The sequence below is a fragment of the Vigna radiata genome, chromosome 10, assembly GCF_000741045.1.
Source record: "Vigna radiata var. radiata cultivar VC1973A chromosome 10, Vradiata_ver6, whole genome shotgun sequence".
In the NCBI taxonomy this organism is placed as follows: Eukaryota; Viridiplantae; Streptophyta; class Magnoliopsida; order Fabales; family Fabaceae; genus Vigna; species Vigna radiata.
In genome coordinates, this window is record NC_028360.1 from 18,376,935 (window position 1) to 18,398,389 (window position 21,455).

Sequence of the window (21,455 nt, forward strand, 5' to 3'; positions counted from 1 at the left end):
GAGTAGTCTACAACTACTTGATATAAATAGAAAAACTAGAAAGGTAAATAGAATGAGAGAATAGGATGGACCACTTAGGCTCTTTGCTTATTGATTGCCACCTCACACCTCCAGGGTAATAGTAAAACAACATTCAATATTTTCTAATCTTCCTTCTATTTTACATACATCTTTCTCTCTCATCCATCACATCTAATACTTTTACCATGTCGGTTTTTTTTTTTCTCCTTTTTTGTAATTTTTAATTTTTACTTTCAAAAAAGTATATAATTTAAAAACAGCATAACTTTTTATCTTCTTTATTAATATTTTTATAGGTTATTTGTTTTCGTTTTTGTTTTCATTGATATAAACTGGCCAAGAATTTTTTTTTTCATACAACTTTTCTTCTTATTGACACGCATCTATTATTTTGACTCCATTTTCTTTATTTCTATTTCTCTCTTATTAAATCAAATATAATGACCACTACAAGGACGCTAAAGAAGTTTTTTAAAAAAGGGTAACAATTAAGATGAGTGAATATATAGGAAAAATAAATGAGAAGTTAAGAAAAAAAAAAGTATGTATAAATACCAAAACATTACAATACAAGTGATTGTTGTAGGAGAAAAAAAAGTTTCTTTCATAACTACAAAGGCAATCAAGGAAACCAATAGATTATGATCAGTCAAAATTATTAGGATTTTTAAAAATTTTGATTTTTACTTTTTATCAGTAAACAAGATTTAAATGGAATTGTTCTTTCCACTCACTGTTTTCTTCAAAAGCAAATAATTTTTTCCACTTATTTCTTCTATTTTTTTTTTATCTTGTGCTCTTTTCTTTTTCTTCTGAATTAAAGGGAGATAAAGTGAGCTAGGGTGCAAGACCCAGTGAAGACTTGGGTGTTTGTGTTGTTTGAAAAGAATTTTATCTAGATAATACATGCTGATAGCCTAGTTAGAGAATCTACATGGACTACATTGATTCCTTTTTATTTGATAGAAAAAACTCGTTTCCATTTTAAGTGGCTCTCAGTCATCCAACCAGATTCTTTTGAGATGTGTTTGGTTAAATATAAAGAAAAAAAAAAGAGAGGATGAAATTAATTTAGATGGTGTGGTGTTCCACAAAGATAAACATACTTGATTTTAAAATAGTCAGATTTATTGTTTTTCACCTATTTTACTTTTTTATTTTTTCAATCAAGCACATCTAATTTGAACTTTACTTTACATATCTTTACTCGTTTTTGTTTCCATCTACTTTATTTCTCTTGTGACTACTAGAAGAATCATGAATTGTCTTACCACAGCAGAGAAATAATTATAGTCAACATTCAAGAGAAGCGAGGAATTCAGAAAAAAAAAAAATGTAATCATGTTTGTGAAATTCAATAAATAATTAATCCATGCGAACTTGTTTTCCATAATTTTAAAGTGAATAAGTATAAAAGTAAAATAAAGTAGAGAAAATATGATGTAAATAAAATAAGTAAAATGTATTTAGTAAAATTTTTAATAATAGTTTGCTAGAAAACACTATTATTAAAAACTGAAAAGTTATTGCCTTTTATGGCGGCTGTGCCAGGTCAAGTTGGAAAAAACAGATTTATTTATACTAAAACTAAGTTGGGATAGAGCGTCATCCAATCGTGTTCTTTTCTACCTGTACGAATCATCCAATAAGGTTGAAGAAATGAAAAAAGAAAAACAGCAATACCAATGCATGGTTTAAGTAGGTTGTCGTCTGCGTGGACAAAAAATATTTCTGTCATCTAGCCAGAAAGCAGTGGTAATTATTAGAAGACAACAGAAGGCCATGCTGAAATTTTTGAAGAAAAGAAAGTGGGGTCCCCTATTTCTCTCTGTGCCCAGATATAATATATATTCCATCATAATGTTTTTACTTAAGTACGTTGTCTCCATATTTATACTATTTTGATTAGTAAAAAAAAAAAAAAAGATTTTGATAATGAAAAAAAGATGTGAAATGAAGAGATAGGTGTGGGGGAGATGAAAAAAGGATGCATGTGAATTATTGAAAGGAAATGAGAAAAGAAGTTTTGGCGTATGTGAGGACGTACGAATAGGAAGAATTGCATGGTGTTGGATGGATGTGTTTGCATTTTGGTGCAGAAGAGGGAAGTAGAGTGGAAGAAATTGGTTCCATTATCTCCTTGGTAGCTGCTGCTAGCTAGGAGGACCACTTTTATTCATTATTATCTGTGCATTAATTGGTCCCCATTGGTACGAGGGAAACATCTTTGAAAGTGAACTATTTTGTTTCTTCTATAGAATATTCAATGCTTTCCCAGATATTAAGTGCAAACCACTCTCTCTATAACTTTACTCCTTTATCTCAATTCATATGGACAATCCAATACCCAATTCAGCCCATTCCTCCACATATATATATACACTTTACTAAACTATTGATATCATTATTCATTTGATGTCACAGTTACTTATAAAAATTTGAAAAATGTAAAATTATATTATTAACTATTCCAGGATACTGATTAAGATTAATCATAAAACAAATATATAAACAGTATTATAAGTAAAATCCTATTGGATTGCATCTTTTATGTTAACTTGGATAATTCAGTTATTTTGAATTTCATTTAATACACGCAATTAAAATCAGGTTGGATAACAGGTTAATGGGTTTCACACTCAATTACCACAATCCAATTACATAACAAAAAAATATTATTTGTCCAACAATTCTACATAGTAGAGAATATTGTTTTATAGTTGATTACTTCAATGGTATAGCAAATATCTGATATTTGTTATCAGAGTAAACATTTCATTTTATCTTGGAATCACATTAAGTGGGTTGTAAAGTAAGTTTACAATTATTATTTTCAAACTGAAATATTAAGAATTATTGTTTTTATTTATGTTAATTATAAGAATTATTGTTTCTTCATGAATATTAAAAAATATTGATCCAATTTTTTTGTAAATAAATTTTTTATTATTTCACTAAATAATGTAATGAAAATAAATCTAATTACGATTAAGTCAATTTGAGTTAAGTTGTTCCTAAAAGGTGACATATAATTGTCAAAAGAATTAATGTAAATAAATAAATAAATAAAATCCTCTAGTAGTATAGTTGATACACAAATTATGTAACTTATAGAAAAAAATAAACTTCTGGGAAAACCTAGATTCATACCATATGGATATAGGTCACCTGATTTCAACATTACAACATGGTGTGTTTCCTTTAAACTACATTTTGAAGAAGTGAAAGCAACTCCTCCAATTTCAACCACTGGATTTTCTAATCTTCTTATCACACATCATTCATTCCGTCATTAAATGTAGCTTTCTTTTTTAACAATGTATTCTTTTCTTACTACAAAAAAGAATCTTTTACACTTAAAAAATAGTTGGCTTACCTTTTTTTTTTTTCTCATTGTGTTCTAGCTCGTATTTTTTTTTTCATAACAACTCTTGACATTGTCATTCAAATTCAGATATAGTTTTTTCTTTTTCTTTTTCTTTTTTATCAATAGCATGATGTTAAATGAAAAATAAGTTACAATAAGGTTTTAAAAATGGCAAGTTGTTTAGTTATTAGATTTTTTTTACGGAAAATGTTATGTACATGAATGATGTTACCATCGAATTTTCCTATTTAAATTGCTACTCTTTAAATAAAAAGAATCATTCTAATGATTTTTATCTAATTAATTGTTTATAGGATGAAAAAAATATAATATATGTGTTAATGAATATTACAAATAAAATTTGTAACGGATAATAATAGATTATAAATATTTTAATACTTATTTATAAATGGGTCGGATACAGTATTATATTATTAGTATCTGTGAATATTCATTATTGATAAAAAAGAATTAAAAATAATTATATTTTATTAAATTCAATTTAATTAAAATTAAAATTAATTTTATATTTTATTAGGTTAAATTGAACTAAAAATAAATTTTAATTTATATTATATTATATTCTATATTTTTTGTAATTTTATTAAAATTTTATTTTAAAAATTTATAAAATATCTTTTTTTTAAATATACGAGGATGTCCAGATATACATAAGTATTAAAACATCTGTAAGTATTTTTTAAACAGTTATCCAATATAAACACCATTGGAGTTTGATCCAATCATTATCATCCTAGTCTCATAATAGAGTACAAAAACAAAATCACAATCAAAATTATATTTTTATCCTAAAAATAATCATTAAACATAATATAATACTAGTATTATATATATATAATATTAATTCAAATAATAAAAGTAATAAGTTTTTCAAATAGATAGGAATAAATTACTTTTATATCTAGTTAGTCATTGTGTATAATGGGATCTTATTTTATGTCTGTATATATATTTTTTAATTTAAATTTCGAAAGTAAATGGTATACAATATTTCTAGAATTTGTGTTTCTGAAAAAAATATGCAATTTATTTGAAGATGCTGTGATATTGGATATTTATAGGATCTTTTTTATTCACAATGAGACATGAATATGAGAAAAAGATATAATTCGATTGGCCAAGTGGTGAACTAAACATGCTAACCACCGATCACAACAAATGGAAAAGTAAGAAATATTATTGTCACCAGCTTCTTTCGAATCAAACTCATCACAAAGAGACAATCTCTTAAATTAATTTTTCATTTATATTTTGAAATTTATATAATAAATTTATTTATAAAGAGACAAACTAACAAAATCTTGTAGTTGTAAGATAATCTAAAAATAAAATATTTAAATAACTAATTCTAAAATAATTTAAATATAAAATATCATAACTAACAAAATAAATTATATATCTATTAAATAATATAATCAGTTATTCATTATGACAAATTTTTCTTCCATGATTCTATTGCTTTATTTTCGGAGGTCGTAATTTATCACTCAAATTATATTAAACTGAATATCAAGTACAATGTAATGTTATGTTACCTCCATAAAGTTTAGGGATTATATAGAACTGCATTCATTAGGGAAAAAAAGGGTATTTTAATATAGCTTTTTTTTTTTTATATTTAGTGCATAGTTAAAATACATAGCAAAAATATATTTGTTTGCATTGTACAATTATATTTATTTTTAAGGTGTATTAATATTATTAACTAAAATATTATTTTGTTAAAATTAACTGTAAATATTATTTAAACACTATCGAAATATATTGACAAAATGACATTTTACGCAAGTACAACTACACAATTAGCATTGTCGAATTAGTCTTATAATTTTAGAAAAAAAAATGAAAATATGGGATAGTTAATATATTGGATAGTTAACTGAGTCGACTCGAATATAATATTATGGATGACAATCCTTTATAAGAATTCAGTTATAATAGAAATTGATGAATATAAAGTTTTTTTTATGGTTAAAATAAAAGTGAATTTAAAATGATTTGATATATTATTTCTTGTATATTAAAAAATGAAGATGTTATATATATTTGTTAAAATTATAGTAAAATATAAATGATTTTTGTGGTCTTGTATCGTTATTAGAATATAAATGTAAAATGAAATGAAAATATAGATGAGAGAGATTGCTGACATAAACATGCATAGTTAATGTGTTAAGGATGTAATGGAATCAAATTCTGAAACTTTGAATTGGATGAGAGGAAGCAATAAGCATTTGATGAGCACATTATTGTTTCTTTTGCTGTTTTGTGGTATCATCAATGGAATTGACACAGAATATGTTCCCCACCAAAGATAGCATGGATTCAAAAGCTAGTGGAATCCTCACATGTGATCGACCACTCAAACCTCGTGGCTATTATACTTTTCTCTCCTCTTTAGATTAATACCATTTAATATACTTTTTTTAATGTTTCACTTCTTTAAAATAGATAAACATTAATTAAACTTGTGCTAAAAGATAAATATATTTTTATCTAAAGTGAACAAATTAATGGTTAGTTTATTTACTCGTCATGTTTTAATAATAAAAAATAACGTTTGCTCTCTCACTTTATTTATTTACTCATATGAGTGAAATCCTTATATATCCTCCACATGATTTTATTCCTATTTTTAGCATCTCACATCCCAAAGAGTGAAAACTACAACTTTATAGAATCTTATCCCTCCCTAGCTAGTTACATGTAAGTTAAAAGTTTCTTGTCTTTCCTTTTTATCACGTTTTTTTAATTTTCTATATATCATCCTATTTTAATAATATATAACTAATAAAAGAGAAGTTTCATACAAAAGAATAAGAGAATAACTATAAAAAAAAATTGTATATAAAGCTATTACAGTTATCTTATATATAACTGTAAGATCAAATATATATATATATATATATTCATATCAGGATCTTATATTTTTAAGGATTATATTACACTTAATACAAAGTAAAATACTTATTTCTAATACTAATAAAATAGAAAACAGAACGGTCTGTTTCTACGTTTCAACACCACTTCTGTCTACACCGGACCAATTAAAACATCTTTATTTGCTCACATCATTCACAAATAAGAAAAAACAAATAGACAAACAAATAAAGAAGAAATGGTAAGCTAATGTACCAAAAGAGGTTTCATAACATTTATATAGATTTTAATACACATAAACATATCAATGAATCCTAACACATGCACTCATATATACTAGATGTTAAGAAATGGGTTTTAAGCCTAACTCAACTTCACAAAACCAGCTTGTAAGGTGAAGTTTGCACCCACTTATAAATCAGTTTTATCTCTAGTCGATATGAGACTTCCAATACACCCCCTCATGCCTATACATCTCGAGCATGAGACTAAACATTAATGGGTGGTCTGATAACAACCCGATAACGGTGGAACAACATGTTCAACAAACAACAAAAATCACTAGGATAGGCGGTAATCAAGCTCTGATACCATGTTAAGAATTGGACTTTAAGCCTAACTCAACCCCACAAAATTGACTTGTAAGTTGAGGTTTGCACCCACTTATATACTATAAATTGCCCTTATCTTTAGTCAACGTGAGACTTCCAACACTAAACTTGATCACTAGTAGAAATGTCTAATGATGTTAGTCTATGACAAGTTTTGCACTTGTAGTGACGAAATAACTTGTCCATCCAAACTACCACAAAATGTTAGTTTATTTACTATCTATAGCCAAAGAATAATGGAACCCAAAGAAAACACTAGAAAGGTATTTAGCTTCTTTTATCTTATAAATGACTAAATTACTCTAAAATGTCCAAAACAGTACCAAATGCACAAAAACTCTTATTTGTTTTCGATCGGATAAACTCATCAGATGAACTTGAAGATCTCACCTCAAGAATCACTCAAGCGGTATTAAATTTTCAAATAGATTAACAGGAAGTGAAAACTTAAAAAAAGAAGTCAAAAAACTCTTTAGAAATACCATATTTTTAAATTATAAAACTATTTATATTAAAACTTTTTAATCTTAAAATAGTTGAGTATCAATATTTTTAATCTAATACCACTTCTAAAATATCATTTTCTAAATTTTTATAATTTCTAATTATTATTTTCTTAAAACAATAACTATCATTCTTATTTTATTATTTTATTTTAAACAATTTAGTCTACCACTTATTTAGGGTAATCTATCACCTTAACCTCGTCATTTAATTTTTAAAAACAAATATATTCACCTGGTCTACCTTCTTTTTAATAAACTCATTACTTCCACTTTAAAAATAAGTTAGGAAATCACTTTTTTTTATCCGTGTTTACAATATCAATATTAATTACAACTATTTTAGGAATACTTTTTATCTGTCAATGAAGTTTTTTTCTTAAAAATATTACAATTACATTGCATCTACCCCACATTCAATATGCCAATTTAAAAAAAATGTAAGCATAAGAAAAACTTACAATACTTTTCATTTCATAATGCATACTTAATTATAATGCAAACATGCAAATTTTCATCAGCAAAAGATAAAATATAAAACATAAAACATAATGTTTGAAGGTATAACAACAATATTGTAAAAAAAGATCGTAATTTTTTTTATTATATATGGTCTAAATGGTTTATATCTATTTGGTTAAATCTATTTCTCGTTTATAATTTTTTTTTCTTTACTTGTTTTCTAGATTTTTCTGTAAGTGTTTTGCAATTTCATAAGTTTTATGAGTTAAAAAGAGGATGTTTCGTCAATATTAACTTTTGTTTTTGATGTCTAGGCGTTTTAATGTCTTGAAGACGATCGAAGTTGTTAGACACAATTCCATCTTGTGACCTGAAAAACAAAAAAAAAAAAATTATTAGATAAAAGGCCCATAAATTAACTTTTTCTAATGGCATATGGGCTGAGGTTCAGTCCAACCAATGTTGATAACAATGTTGTCATTGTTCCACACGTCGTGCATAAAAACACATGCAAATGAATAAGACCAAACTTGTTTCCATTCATCCAACATTATAGGCAGGTTTATATTCTGCATTATGTATTTCAGAATAAAAAATTACACTCTTCATTGTAAATTTCAAAATATAAAATAAAAAATATCTTTTACATTACATTCTGAATTATATAATTTTTATATAATCTGAAATACAATAATATGGGATGCAGAAAGAAATTTTTGGAAATATAGGAAAAAACTACCATTTAATGGTACATCATTGCAGTGGCCCAAAGTTTATGAAAATGATGAAGTAGCCCGATTACGTTGGTTAAACTACAAAACAGATGTGAAGGCCCAAAAACAAAAAAAAATCTGAAAACTTTTTTGTGTGCTACATAATGCACTTTTTATTTTATTTACTTCCCTTCCATTTGTTATTATATATCTTGTAAGGTTTATTTGCAAAATTAAATAAATACAAGTTTTATTGATTTTAATAAAATAACTATACAGTTTTATATATTTTATTTTTTTATTTCTTCACCCACACAATAAATACATGTATAAATTATTTAAAACATTCCCTCAATAGTTTTTTTTTAATGTATATAAATTTGAAATTAAAATCTTACTTCTGGAATTCAACTTCACAAGAACTAACAATTTGATGATTAAGTCTGAGGACATTTGTTTCTGTGTCGGAAGCTATCGGTTTGAGTCTGATTATCTTTAAAATCAATGCAACTTTCTTTTCTATAGGTAAGGGGACTTTGTTTCTGAAAATAAAATCCAATCAAATATGAATTACTGGATACAAATTATGTGTTTGGAAGGAAAGCAAATTTCAAATCAGATTTGTTTAATAAAAATAAAAATAAAAAGCTTTATGCAAAGGAATTAGATGTCTGGATAGTTCATCAAGGATTCACAAAACTAAAAAAAGGACAATGATATTTTCACAACACTTTTTGACAATTTTTTTTACAACGGGACACGTGTCATCATTTTATTGGTCTGTTTGATTTTATGTTTAAAAAATATTTAAAACAGACCAATCACAAACTGTTACGTATGTGTTGTCAAAAAGTTGTTAAAAAAAGTTTTTCCAAAAAATAATAAGAAAAGATAATTTTGTATTTGTTGTGGGCATTGATGATGAAGGTGTTGGCTTGCGGACCCCTTTAGTGATAATATAGTATTATTATGTTTCAAATAGCTAGCTTAACACTGCTTGATTAATGGCTTTCTCTTGATCAAAAATGGCGTTCCATATTTGGTTCACAATAATCAGACACCTATATGTAAATCATGAATAGCTTTTAACATACACGAATATATTATTTGCCCAACATTCTCTGATTTCTTAAAATCCAAGCATGGAAAATTGGTTCTTCCAGCATTGCTTATTTTATTTAGTGCATAATTGTCACTTTGCTGTTACCCTATTTTTCAAATTGTGGAAGAGCTACCTGCTATATAGCAAGTGGGACTTATTTGAATAGGGCAACTATGAGAGAAAAGATATATACAATATTTTCACTATCATTATCATGATGAAAAATTTGTCAAATTATGTACTTATTAAATGCAGAAGTTGGTGGGTGATTGAGAACCCCGTTCCAAAACTGTCCCACAGGAGAAACCAACAATTATATATGCTAAAATGTAACGTAATTATCAGAGAATAGGTTTATATATGACTCAGTTCGTAGAAAAGTCAAAACTAATTAACGGAAACATCAGGTAATAAACATGTAAAGGAATCGAGATGTTGTATAAGTTTGAAATAAGTTGGATGAAGGAATAAGTAAGAATGTAGTAGAAAGTAGAAGAAAAATTGGTGGTGAAACAGTAGCAGTGGTAGTGAGGAATAGCTGTAACGATGACACAGTAGGAGGGAAAGGTGGTGGGATTTTATCGTGTTTAATCATTCCTCTACATATGCTTTTTGTAAGATATTAATCATAGTCCTACATTATGATCCGAAAATGATTCTCTGGCACAGAAAGTAAATAAATAAATAATTAATTTGAAGACGAAAAGGAAGTGGTAGCTTATATAATATGTAACGCATAATGTTATGTTAAATCTGATTGGAATTATTCATTTCTACTAATAGGTAAATAGGAGTGAAGCAATGTGAGATGTTGAACCCCTGAGATGGGAAAATTTATTCAATGATGGAAGTAGAAAAAATGGCATGTCTCACTCACCACTTGGCTAATCCTAAGTTTAATTAGAAACATGATGACTGAAGTTATTTGATGATGGGAGATTGTACAGTTAACGCATTTCAAACTAAGGATATAATTATTATGGGTATGATAAAGAAAGAGGATGCAATGTGTTTGCATAATGTTAAATGGAAAGTAGGATGTGGATTTTCTTAAAGGCTACGAAACCAATCATAGTAACTCTTGGTTTATGTCAGATATCGTGAACTCGATTACACAAGTTTCTTCATTGTGTAAACCAAATTAAACAAATTGTGTTTATAGAAACTCCAAATTGTGCATTGTAAAGAGGACTGGAGTTGTGTAAATACATATATTCATACAAGTTAAACAAATTCCAAAATATTATTATAATTCACTCAGTCTTAGTTCTCCAGTTAATTATTATAGTTTTTACCTATAAAATTTTACTGAACCAGCGCCATCAACAGATCTAGAACATCATATTTCCCGTTAATTAAAACAAGGTTACTATTCTGTTCCTGTAGTTATCAGTTGTCACAAAATTTGGCTTTTAGATTCACATAATCTAAGCGCACTCTTGGGGGTTCATTATTATATTTTTGGACCAAATATATTTTTTATTTTATGATTTAATTAGTTTGGTTCTTATTTGTTTCTATATTCTAGAAGATTAGCTAAATTGGATTCTTGTAGAAATTCCATTTTGATTTGAGTCCTTATAATTTATTCAACATCAGTTTTGATGTTTTTCTGTCCTAGAGTACATATGTGGCTTATTGCAGGTGGCAGAAGAACCAGAACTTAAACGGAATGAAATTATAAATAGCTAAAGTCCAAACTACTAAGTTCAGATACTAAAATCAGGTCAATGATAATCACAAAATATATATATGGTCTAGAAAGGTTTACACTTACAGCTTGCATTGGACTTTTCTAGGAAACGTTGTAGTGTAAGGTTTGTGACCTAACTTGAATAGAATTTCTATGAAAATCATAGTCAGGACCCATTGACACTAAATTTATGACACACTGAATTACTTTCTCTCCATATATCATGCCTAACAGTAACTGTGTATAACAGACAAGAAGAAGAATACAAAAGAAGGGAATTTGAGTAAACACATAATTACAAAGGGGTGATCATTTTAAATAGTCATTAATCATATAATAAGGCTGATACAGAAATTTTATATTGCAAATAAGACCATGCGATCATTATCCTTTCGATTTTCTTAGTATTATTTTCACCCTCTCTTAATACTGTGAAAGTGGAAGAATATTCAAACAAATGAATTCCGAGGAAAAGATTAAAATAGTTATGTAGGGCATAACAGTATAATAATAATAATAATAATAATAGTGTAAAATAATCCCTGAAACAGCACGGGATTGAAGGGAGTTGAAACTTTGTTAAGGAAACAGTCGAAGACAAAGAGAGTTGATATTAGTGATAGAATCTGTATCAAAAGACCCTATACAGGAATTGTATATGCTTGATGCATGCCTGTGGTCCATTTTCTGGTGTCACTATTCACTTTTCTCAGTTAATTTACAGTCCACTATTATCAAGTGGCTCATTTTATATTGTACACCTTGTTTTAGAAGCAATTAACAGTACAAAAAGCAGGATCCACGTAACACGACTTTGCCAACAAAACTACTAGCTACCACTGGGAAATACCATTTCAAAAACTATAATATCATAATTTTCGACATACAACAACTGATATAAATATTTAAATATTTTATATTTTTTTCAAACCAAAAGTTAAAATCTCTTATTTTCTCTCTCACTATCTAACAGTCAAATTCTACTCCTATCAACGATTGTGTTTCTCTTATCTTTCTTAAAAATAGTTATTACTGTTACTATTTTGTTCTCTGGTGCTCAAAGCACTTCTAACGTTGTTGTTAATTCATTTTCTCTTTCTCAAGTTGAAATCGTGTTCATCTTCCTCTCTCTTGGTTCAAAGTGTTGCTGTCACAGTGATTCCTTCTATCAAGAGAGTTGAATCCCTTAAATACTTATTAATTAGCCATTCAGAAATGGAGATACCCTAATCCAATAAATAAAAAAACTCGATATGAGAAGGATTGAATGCAAGAGCTAAGTGGTTAATTTTCAACCAGTTTTGTTTTCTGTTATTGATTGCAATCGTTGATATTTTAACATTATTGTATATCTTGAATAGGCCAGGACATTGTGTTTAAATATGGTTCATTGGAATTGGGTCTGGGGCGTGACGTGCATGGCAAAATGCTGGTTTATCATCCTAAAGTCATACATCCATTATTTTCTACGAAGCTCCAACATTAAAGGCGTACAAAGCAATCATATGATTTATGAATTATACACCCCTGATTTAGAACCTAAGCCGGTTGTCAACTTATTCAATGTATGTATAAATAGATTGTAAAATCTAAGTATCACTATATATATATAAGATAATTATAGCAGGCGCTTCCCACTATGATGTCTGAATTAAAGAATCCATTCAAGAGTTTTGATTTGTTAAAGTTTGTAGAATGAATGTATAGAATAGCGTAAAGGAATTGATTGGTTGCAGAGAAATATGTGAGTGGAAGAAAATGCATTCGTTTTTATCCATTTTAGAGTAAACATTGTGCAGAGAGAAAATGAAGAATTATTGGGGGCAGGGTGGGACAAAAGCGTAACTGTTAGATGGAGAGTAGCAGAGTGAGTGTTGGAAGGAAGAGGACAAAAGAGAGGAAGGGCAGAAGGGTAAATAGAGAAGATAATAATAATAATAATAATAATAAAAAAAGAATCTGAAATGGAGGAGAGTGAGATCTTTGTCTGGACGTTGTTTAGGGTGCATTGGTGTCAGGTTTTGATGGGTTGGGTTTGGTCCCCTTAGCTTTTTACTATGTTGTTTCTCTCTCTATCTGTTTGCAGAATTAGAGGGTTGGGTTTAACGTGCGCGTTCGGTTTCTTTCATCCTTGGTTGTGAAATTGGAATCTCTTCATGGGATGGGGTCCCCATAGGTCCCACTTTAGTATAGATTTCAATATGAATTAAGTTGAAAAAGAAAATAAGAATAAAGTGAATATTTAATAATAAAATAGAATTGAGAAGAGTAGGAGATCCCTTGGGAGACTACAAAATCCATTTGTTCCCCATCTCTGCTTTGCTTTATTTCACTTTAATTCCTTTTCCTTAGAAGCTGAGCTGCCACCACATGATTCTGACAACCCCATTAACCCTTTCATTCTAAATTTTAATTACAACAATTTTATCTTCTCTCTCACATTTTAAACCATTTTAATTTTCTATACTCATGTGGGAGAGAGAGAGAGAGAGAGAGAGGAAAGAAGGATCTTAGAGGCTCTTGAGGCCAAAGCGTGGCCTTCTTATGTTCTTTAACGTCATGCCTTTTTGTCCCTTTCATTTGGAACCTTTTACTCCATCATAATGCAACTATTTACTTCTCACTTTTCCCTTTTTCTTTCTTTTAAATCACCTTATAATCATCCCACTAATTCAAACTAACTTACATATAAACCTACACACAATAATTTCTTTAGTTTATTTAATGCTGTGAAAATTAAAACTACAATTTCAAACCTCCAATTCTCACTATGATTTGGCTAATACAAATTGCATGTTTTCTAACATTTAGGTCAAGTTCAGATTTTACATCAATGTTGTCGACCAATACATAATAAAGTATTTAACACGTCGAGATGTATTTGGAAGGTGAGATTTTTTTTCTGGTATCAATTTATGAGATTGTGAGTAATGTGTACAAGTAGTAGTAGGATGTGTAGTCCACGTTAAAAATTTATTATTTTACAAGTTATTGAAGGTTTAAATACTTATTTTTTCGATGTTAAAGTTAATAAAAATTTAACTATTTAGATAATTAATTCGTATTAAATTTAAATTATTTATTTTTTTACTTAAAATTTATATTTATAAATTTTAGAAAATGATGACTAATTGTGATTCCATTAGTATTAATAATAATTTGTCATAAATTAATTTGTTAAATATAATAATTCTATAGGACAATCGTTCGATTTGTAAATAATAATCATTTAGTTTTAAAAAAAAATAGTGTTTAGCTGTATGTGTGACGTGTCTATTTATCTGAATAATTTATTTGAACTGTCTAATTTAATATTTACCGAATGATCTTATAATAGAAAGTAACTATTAGGATAACTAATTGATTCTTTTAACAATTTTTCTTTTATACTTTTCAAGTTTATCTTCTTTATCTGGATTAAATTTTCTTATCACTTCTAAACTCATAGCTCTCTCTACCTTGTCACTTTGTACTCAAATATTAGATAGATGAGATGTTTTGTTTATTTATTTTAGGATAGTCATGGAATAGGATGTACAAAAATTAAATACTTATTTATTTTACAGTCGAACTAATGATTATAGTTATTACTACACACTTTGTATTGTTTAATTTAATAGTTTAATAAAATATATCATTGCAAAAATTTGTTCATATATGCATCTAAGCCCCATATTGAGGTTTGCTGGAATATTAATCAAAAACGTAATTACATGAGCACATTATATATATATACGAGCAATAGAATAAGATAAAGTATTTAGTTATTAATTACTTTATGACTTATATATTTATTCTGGTTATAATACGTGTTATTTCAATTTTTAATAACATTTTATCTTTATATCTTTATAAAAAGTGAAAAGTTTCAAAGTGTTTGAAAAAAAAACTAGCAATAAATTTACCTTAAAAGATATTTATTTCTAATAAAAATATATTGTATTTATAAATTGATAAATATAGCCTTTTATATCTCTTTTGCAATTTTCTGATTATTCAACAAAATATTTATAATGACAAATAAACTATCGTGCTGTTTTTCAACTTTCGACTTTCAATTATAACATTTAAATAACTAATATGCTAATCATTCATTAAATTTAATTTTGTTCAAGTAGATAAATTTTACACAGGAGGGTGAAATTAATTATATTTTTTTTCTGAAAAAAGAAATTTTAATGAAACTAGATTCAAAAGTCAAAGCAACATCAATTGAAATCAATCATTTGTTAAATTTATTTTTGTCTTGGATTTTGAATTTCCTTCTCAAAAATTTTCATATTCATAAGATTTTTTCCTCGGTATCTTTTTTTTTATTTAATGTTTATATATCACATCATTGATTATATATATATATATATATATATATATATATATATATATATATATATATATATATATATATATATATATAACTATTTAACTACAATAATAATCCTATTTGAATTATAATATAAATCAAATTCGTCACGTGAAATTAGGTCGTGGCATGCAACTATACAAATTTTCTTTTTACATCAAAGCCATTAGTATAATTCTAGTATGAATTTTGCAACCTGAGCATTATCCTTTAGGGTTGAAAATAAAAAATGAAAGGATTATTAAAGTATAATATTTAATAATATTAATGCGTTGCATGCGGTGGTTTTAATAAAGAAAAAAAAAACCTGGATTATTATTTTTTATAAAATGGTTAGTAAAAGTGGAAAAGCAATTTAATTGATATATATTAGTAGATAAATAATTAGGTTGATGTTGGAATGTACTGGTGATCGACAACTTAAAATTTTGAGCTTCGGAGTCCCTTCTAAAACTCGCACTACATTACTATTTGAAAGCTTGAAGCGAGTCTGATATCTGTTCTTTGTCTGTTTACTCTTTGTTTTCAAGGATTCCTTGGAACCAGCAAAATGTCGGGTAACTGTGAGAAAATGGTAGTCATCCCTTCAACGACCAACCAATGGCCACAGGTTCATTTCTCTCTCTTCTTCCCACACACACAATCACACTTGCTAGACGAATACATGACCAGTGCAATTTTGTTGCTTTGCTTTTGGAATAGAATATCACACTGTGCTGTGTTATCATACATACCCTAGAACGCCACCTTAAACTGGATCTCCCTTTTCTTTTTCTTCATATTTTATTTTATCAATTTTCCTTAACCTCTAGTAATATGTTATCAGGTGGATGATCACAAGGTCTTGATGGCTTCCTTCGGTGGAAGTAACAATAGTAAGGTAATGGAAAAACCAGATCAAGAGCTTGTGCAGCAGCAGCTGCAACAACAAACCCTCAAGTGCCCTCGTTGTGACTCATCAAACACTAAGTTCTGCTACTACAACAATTACAGTTTGTCTCAGCCACGACACTTCTGCAAAGCCTGCAAGCGCTACTGGACAAGAGGTGGAACCCTCAGGAACGTTCCTGTTGGTGGTGGGTGCAGAAAAAACAAGCGTGTTAAGCGTCCAATGACAAGCTCTTCTTCTGCTGCCATTGACACTGCTTCTTCTTCTAATTCTTCTTCTGCTCTCACCGCCGCTTCGCAACCACAGATCGACACTGCTGCTTCAACCTCGAATCACATCAACCCTTTGTTTTATGGGTTGCCTAGTTGCTCCAGCGATGTGAATCTTCCGCTGTTCCCTAGGTTTGGCTCCAGAATCTCCAGTTCCGGGTTTGATCTTCAGCTGAATAATGCCCTTGGATTAGGTTTTTCATCCGGGGTTGTGTCAAATGAACCTAGTGAGAATAATAGCTTTAGAAACGGGTTTGGTTCTAATAACGCGCTTCTTTCAAGTTATAATTCCATCTTTGGTTCTTCTTCAAGTTCTACATCCACTACTCCAGCTTTGTCTTCACTGNTGAGCTCTACTTTGCTTCAACAGAAGTTTATCGGCAGTGGGTTGAAAGATGGTGCTGATAGCAACACTTTCCAGCATGGCTTAGGCTTAACCCCACTAGAGCAGNTGCAAATGNCGAGTGATAACAGTGAGGCAGGGATGGTGTCTTTAAAAGATGTGAAAGTAGAATTAGGACAAAACAGCAGGTTGGAGTGGAATGGTGCTTGTCAAAACCAGATCCAGCATGTGGGCATGTACGATCCGTCGCTTTATTGGANTAATTCAGCAACAGCTTTGGGTGTTTGGAACGATCAAGCTGCGAATATCGGTTCTTAAGTCACTTCTCTGATCTAGAAAATACCATCCAATCAAATGAAGAAACATGTTTTTCAATGTTTGTCTCCCCCTACATGTGTTGCTACTGCTACTTTTTTCTTCTTTTCTTTTTTCTTCTCTTGGGGCAAATGGGTTTGGTTTACTTAATTACATAAAAAGTTACTGAACAAGGAGGGAAAGTGATACTTGTAAGAAAATGGGAAAGCTAAAGGTGAGAGGAGTTTGGATCGGAGCGATCATGTCAGCTGCATCCAGCCAGTTAGTTTTACATGTCAAGGTTGGGAAGAAAAATTGCACAAATTGCTCTGAGAGGAACCTCGGATCCTCTTCTCTCATCATCTCACAGTTGCTGCCACCTCGTCAAGCAGTGTTCTCCATAGTTGAGCAATGCAAGTTGGTCTTTCATTTTGTTTTATGTATATACGCAATGACATCTATTTTTTCTTATTTTGTATTGTATTAATTAGGTGTTGTAGTTAGGTTGGGTAGGGGATTTACTGCGTGATGCTGTCCTTGAAGAAAGGAAGTAGTATTGGTTTCAATTTTGTTAACTTTGAGATGATTTTTGTTTTGGATAGGGAGAATGGGAATATATTGGGTACATTTGGTATAATGTGGTATAGAAGAGAGGGGGATTATTTACTTGGTTTTAGGTGATTAATGATTTAATGTATGTGGGTGGTTTTGGTGCTTATATTGTTCAAACTTTTTATATGTATTGGTTCTTCCGAGAAACTTTGGTTCTTGCTGCTTTGAGTTATGCATGTATATATCTTTTCAGATACTTGACATTGGAAACCATAAGCACCCGTATATTTCACACTGAAAACAAATGAGCGTGCTGAAATGGTATGTGTCCGCAAGATGGCCTAGGGAATCTAGCTAATCTCTTGCACAAGATAGGAACTTAAGCAGGTTTGGACTCATGCTGTCTTATGGTGAGAGGGGACATTTCGTCAATAATATTCAATCCTAGAGATACATAACAACGGTCTCGAAATTCTCACACCTTTACTTTTACCGTGTTTTTCTTAACTAGTTAAAAATCAGGACAGTTTTATCGGTAAAAGGTCCATTCTTTCTTAAGGATTTAAAACCACTCGGAAGATAATTTAATTAATAATCCGTAGTTTCGCAGCCTCTTATGTTGTCTAGAATGTGTAACCATAGATCTGGACTACCATTATTATCTTAGGTCATGTACTGTCTGCTCTTATTATATATTCGGTCAGAATCTTACTACACAAAATAAGAAATAAATAATTGAAGAGCGAGCTACTGCCTGTTGGAGGAGAATCACAAATACTATCACTAACAGAAACAAAATCACTAACTAACATATGCCATTAAAATAACCATCTAATATTTGGTTTCTATCAAAACCTATGGAACACTCAGTTCTAGGAACAAAAGGATGTAGTATGTCAATAAGACCTAGTCATACATCAAACATAAAAGATGACCGTATGCAAAATAGAAACGATCACAATCAAAAAATTTGAACATACAATATGTAATACTTAAGATATAAAGGTTTGATAAATCTCAATTTAATATAAGGAAAAATCATAAGAATTTTTAGAATATTCTAATGAATATGTAAACTAATAGGATAAACTCTAGAAAATGCCTCAAAATACTAAAAGATTTAAAAATGTTTAGTAAATGGGAGTTTGTTTGGAAATTTTGGTCTTCCAATCCTCTTTAATTATTCACTACCAGATTCCTCATCTCATTTCAAGCAACATTTATTAGAACGCATCTTAAGTTTTTTTTTTTTTTCTTTTTCAAAATCTATAACTATTTTATCAAACGTGAGAACTCTACTAACAGATTAACACAAAAAAGAAGTTACCAAAACAAAAAGTTCAAAACTGGTAAAAATTACACCAACAAATAAATTAAATGAAAAAAATTTATGCATCGTCATGATTAAGATGCTAAAAAACAACAACTATTTCAATTTCAACCGTAAATATATAAAGTACTACATCAATGATACAATTGAATAAAAGAACTTCAACCTAATCGGAAAAAGCATCCATTCACCATGAAACATCTACAACCATCAATTTAAATCACAAAAATAATATTCAAAATCCATCAACAGTCATGTAATTGCTATAGGAGATCTCCTCGAAAAAAAACGTGATATAAGAGAAATCGCGAGGAAGAAGAAAGTTATAAGTCATATCTTAAACAATTTTATGTAAAATTATTTAAAGTTAAACGTAAAACTTGACATTTACATTGAATTCACTTACAATCAGATGTAAATGTCAAATATTTTGTCCCATCTTGAATAATTTGACCTAACAAGTTTTACTTATTTTCAAAAATTTCATATGTTCTTTTCATAAATTTGTATTGACTTTAACATAAATAATGAGATATAAAAGACCGATTTTACGGAATATATAAGCCTGTGTATGTTAAAAGTGTATATGTTAAAATTTTATTATATTTTTTAATTATTTATGTTTAAAATTCAATATTTATAATGAACAGTATTTTCAAGATTTACAATGCAACTGATAAAAAAAACCACAAATGAAAACAATAATTCATAGAAAAAAGAAAAACACACAGTGAAGGATAGAAAAAATGTCAAACTTTATCTACATACAATCGAGACCTATCTTCTTCGAGTTTATTAAAAACCAATTATTCTCGTTATCTTATTCCACGAGCATGGAAGAAGGATTCGTATAGATTTTTTTACTACTTAATCAACGTATACCTTTCTACAAAACCAACCATGCTTAAGAACCATACATTCTTCTCTCAAATGTTTTTCAAAGTGTTTGTGCTAGGTTACTAGCTTGAGTTAAATTGTGCTATCTTGAGCGTTTTTGCTTCTTCCTGATGAAAATAGTACGAATATTGATGGTTGGTTAAGTTTGTTTCTTCTATTAAAAAATTACTCAAACTAAACATAAAAAATTAATGTAGTTTAATTGGTTTGATTTTGGTTTAATATAAAATTCGAATCAAATTAACCAAATCTTTTGTGGCTTGGTTTCAATATATTTGTATGGTTTTTTATTATAATTATTGATTTTTTGTGAATTTTTAAAAAATTGTATATTTGTTAAATAAAGAGATATGTTGGGTATTTTTTATATAATTATTATCATATTTATAATTTAAATTTCTTATATTGATAAAAAAAAATTACAAAACTTTACAACTAGAATAGCTGCAATAAAAAAAAAATATCATATTTTGATAATTATAATATATTGTAAGGATAATATATAATCAAACCTTGAAATGATTTTTAATAAACATTCTTATGTGTATTTGTTAGCTATTAACTTTAAATAAATAAAAATAATAATTTTAATTCATTTCAATTTTTTAGATCGATTTTTAGTTATATGAATTGTTTCGGTTTTAAACACCCTTCGAAAATATTCATCGTTTTTTTAATAAGATAATCTATCGTTTGATTTTTTTAATGATTAAAAGAGTTGGCCAATTGTTGCTAGGAGAACACGTTCTTTAATTCTGATACTAAAAAAAAGGGAGTAATATATATACTTTTTAAAGTGTTTGCAATATTTTTAACGAGTTATTCAAAATAAATTAACTCAAGTCAACAAGATCTAGAATGCAAACATGCTAAACTTTAACTTTAGAAGGTTTAGGTTAATGATATATATATATATATTTGTTAGATTAATAATATCATGACATACTTTTACATTCATTTAACACATAATATAATGATAAAATAGTTTAAAAGAATAAAGTTTTATAATTTTTTAAGAAAAGAAAAAATAAAAAATAAATAAAAATAATATCAAATGAATGTAAAATATTTAGATATGTGAAAAAATTATTTATCTGTTTGTCATGTCTACGTTAACTCTCTTTGATAGAAGCAAACAACATCATCGT

At 28.3% G+C, this 21,455-nt stretch overlaps 1 protein-coding gene across 1 annotated transcript; it reads left to right on the top strand.

The window, feature by feature from the left end:
- The first annotated feature begins 16,125 nt into the window (after positions 1 to 16,125).
- Positions 16,126 to 18,287, top strand: LOC106775088 (dof zinc finger protein DOF1.4). The gene is made up of 2 exons (XM_014662128.2): positions 16,126 to 16,343; positions 16,560 to 18,287. Exons 1-2 carry the CDS (start codon positions 16,284 to 16,286, stop codon positions 17,550 to 17,552), a joined length of 1,053 nt encoding a protein of 350 aa, XP_014517614.1. The 5' UTR covers positions 16,126 to 16,283; the 3' UTR covers positions 17,553 to 18,287.
- Positions 18,288 to 21,455: the final 3,168 nt, after the last annotated feature.